The sequence below is a fragment of the Aotus nancymaae genome, unplaced genomic scaffold, assembly GCF_030222135.1.
Source record: "Aotus nancymaae isolate 86718 unplaced genomic scaffold, 86718_ANA_hifiasm-v0.15.2.pri h1tg000059l, whole genome shotgun sequence".
Lineage (NCBI taxonomy): Eukaryota > Metazoa > Chordata > Mammalia > Primates > Aotidae > Aotus > Aotus nancymaae.
Window position 1 is genome coordinate 54,487,783 of NW_026988473.1, and position 2,557 is coordinate 54,490,339.

The 2,557-nt window shown below is 42.0% G+C and overlaps 1 protein-coding gene across 1 annotated transcript; it reads left to right on the forward strand.

Annotated features, from left to right (window-relative positions):
• Positions 1 to 1,610, forward strand: LOC105720341 (hemoglobin subunit beta). Its single transcript, XM_012456809.2, has 3 exons — positions 1 to 158; positions 287 to 509; positions 1,348 to 1,610. The coding sequence occupies exons 1-3, from the start codon at positions 67 to 69 to the stop codon at positions 1,474 to 1,476; spliced, it is 444 nt and encodes a 147-aa protein (XP_012312232.1). The 5' UTR covers positions 1 to 66; the 3' UTR covers positions 1,477 to 1,610.
• Positions 1,611 to 2,557: the final 947 nt, after the last annotated feature.

The window sequence follows — 2,557 nt, forward strand, 5'->3', positions numbered from 1 at the left end:
GAGCCATCTATTGCTTACACTTGCTTCTGACACAACTGTGTTCACTAGCAACCTCAAACAGACACCATGGTGCATCTGACTGGTGAAGAGAAAGCTGCCGTTACCGCCCTGTGGGGCAAGGTGAACGTGGATGAAGTTGGTGGTGAGGCCCTGGGCAGGTTGGTATCAAGATTACAAGGCAGGCTTAAGGAGGAGAATGGAAGCTGGGCATGTGGAGACAGAGAAGTCTCTTGGGGTTCTGAAAGTCACCGACTCTCTCTGTCTCAGGCTGTTTTTCTACCCTTAGGCTGCTGGTGGTCTACCCTTGGACCCAGAGGTTCTTTGACTCCTTTGGGGATCTGTCCTCTCCTGATGCTGTTATGAACAACCCTAAGGTGAAGGCTCATGGCAAGAAGGTGCTAGGTGCCTTTAGTGATGGCCTGGCTCACCTGGACAACCTCAAGGGCACCTTTGCCCAGCTGAGTGAGCTGCACTGTGACAAGCTGCACGTGGATCCTGAGAATTTCAGGGTGAGTCTATGGGACACTTGATGTTTTCTTTACCTTTCCTCTCTATAGTTAAGTTCATGTTATAGGAAGGGGATAAATATTAGGGTCCAGTTGAGAATGGGAAATAGACAACTGGTCACGTCAGTATGGAGCTCTCAGGATCATTTAGTTTCTTTTGTTTGCTGTTCATAACAATTGTTTTCTCTTGCTTAATTCTTGCTTTCTTTTTTCTTCTCTGTAATTTTTACTGTTATACTTAGTGCCTTAACTTTGTGTATAACAAAAGGAAATACCTCCAAGATACATTAAGCAACTTAAAACAAACAAAAATACAGTCTGCCTAGTACATTACTCTTTGGCATATATGTGTATTTATTTACATATTCATAATCTACCTACTTTATTTGCTTTTATTTTTAATGATCCACAATCATTATACATATTTATGGGTTAAAGCATGATGTTTTAATATGTGTATACATTGTGTATTGACCAAATCAGGGTAATTTTGCATTTGCAATGTTTAAGAATGCTTTCTTCTTTTAATACACATTTGTTTATCTTATTTCTAATACTTTCCCTAATCTCTTTCTTTCAAGGCAAGAATCATACACTGTATCATGCTTTTTTTTACACCATTCTAAAGAATAGCAGCGATAATTCCTGGGTTAAGACAATAGCAAAGAATATTTCTGCATATAAATGGTAGCTGATGTAAGAGGTTTCTTATTGCTAATAGCAGCTAAAATCAAGCTATCATTCTGCTTTTACTTTATGGTTGAGATAAGGCTGTAGTATTCCGAGTCCAAGCTAGGCCCTTTTGCTCATCATCTTCATACCTCTTGTCTCTCTCCCACAGCTCCTGGGCAACGTGCTGGTGTGTGTGCTGGCCCATCACTTCGGCAAAGAATTCACCCCGCAAGTGCAGGCTGCCTATCAGAAAGTGGTGGCTGGTGTGGCTAATGCCCTGGCTCACAAGTACCACTAAGCTCCCTTTCTTGCTGTCCAATTTCTATTAAAGGTTCCTTTGTTCCCAAAGTCCAACTATTAAACTTGGGGATATTATGGAGGGCCTTGATCATCTGGATTCTGCCTAATAAAAAACATTTATTTTCATTGCAATGGTGTATTTAAATTATTTCTGAATATTTTACTCAAAAGGGCATGTGGGAAGTCAATGCATTTAAAACATAAAGAAATGAACTAGTGCAAACCTTGGGAAAATACACTATATCTTTAACTCCATGAAAGAAGGTGAGGCTGCAAACAGCTAATGCACCTTGACAGCAGCCCCTGATGCCTATGCCTTATTCATCCCTCGGAAAAGGATTCAAGTGGAGGCTGGATTTGGAAGTTAAAATTTGGCTGTATTTTATTTTACATTACTTATTGTTTTAGCTTTCCTTGTGAATGTCTTTTCACTATCCGTTTGCTTATCCTGCGTCTCTTGGCCTTGACTCCACTCAGTTCTCTTGATTAAAGAGATTACTTTTCCCCTAAAGTGTTCCCTTCAAGTTCCCTCCTCGCTTGGCCACTCAGTCTTGCTTGTCTCTGTTGTCTTACAGAGATCTACTTGAAGAAGGAAAAACAGTCACGATTTGACTCTGCTGTCTGTGAGTCCTTGTTCCCTGCCTCCACCACTAACATAGACCCAGAATCCGCAGTGCTGATCTCCAGGAACTTTCACTATTTCACAGTCTGCTTTGGAAGGACTGAGCTTAGTGTGAAAATGTAGAACTAGGACAAGATAGTCTAAGAGAGACAGCTCTGGTGTTGAACGATAAGAACACATGAACACGGGGAGGGGAGCATTACACACTGGGGTCATTGTGGGGTGGGGGGAGCTAAGGGAGGGACAGCATGGAGGGGGAGGTTGGAAGGGATAACATGGGGAGAAATGCCAGTTGCAGGTGATGGGGGGATAGAGGAAGCAAACCACCTGGTCAAGTATGTACCTATCCTATGATCCTGCATGATCAGCACATGTACCCCAGAACCTAAAGTACAATTTAAAAAAAAGAAAGAAAAGAAAATGTAGGACTAACCAGGAGCAGTGGCTCACACCTGTA

Excerpts from the sequence above, each read along its gene's own strand:
- LOC105720341 (XM_012456809.2), top strand. The coding sequence starts at position 67 with ATGGTGCATCTGACTGGTGAAGAGAAAGCTGCCGTTACCGCCCTGTGG. Across the intron at positions 159-286 it reads GGTGGTGAGGCCCTGGGCAG|GCTGCTGGTGGTCTACCCTT; the intron begins GTTGGTATCAAG and ends TTCTACCCTTAG. Across the intron at positions 510-1,347 it reads TGGATCCTGAGAATTTCAGG|CTCCTGGGCAACGTGCTGGT; the intron begins GTGAGTCTATGG and ends TCTCTCCCACAG.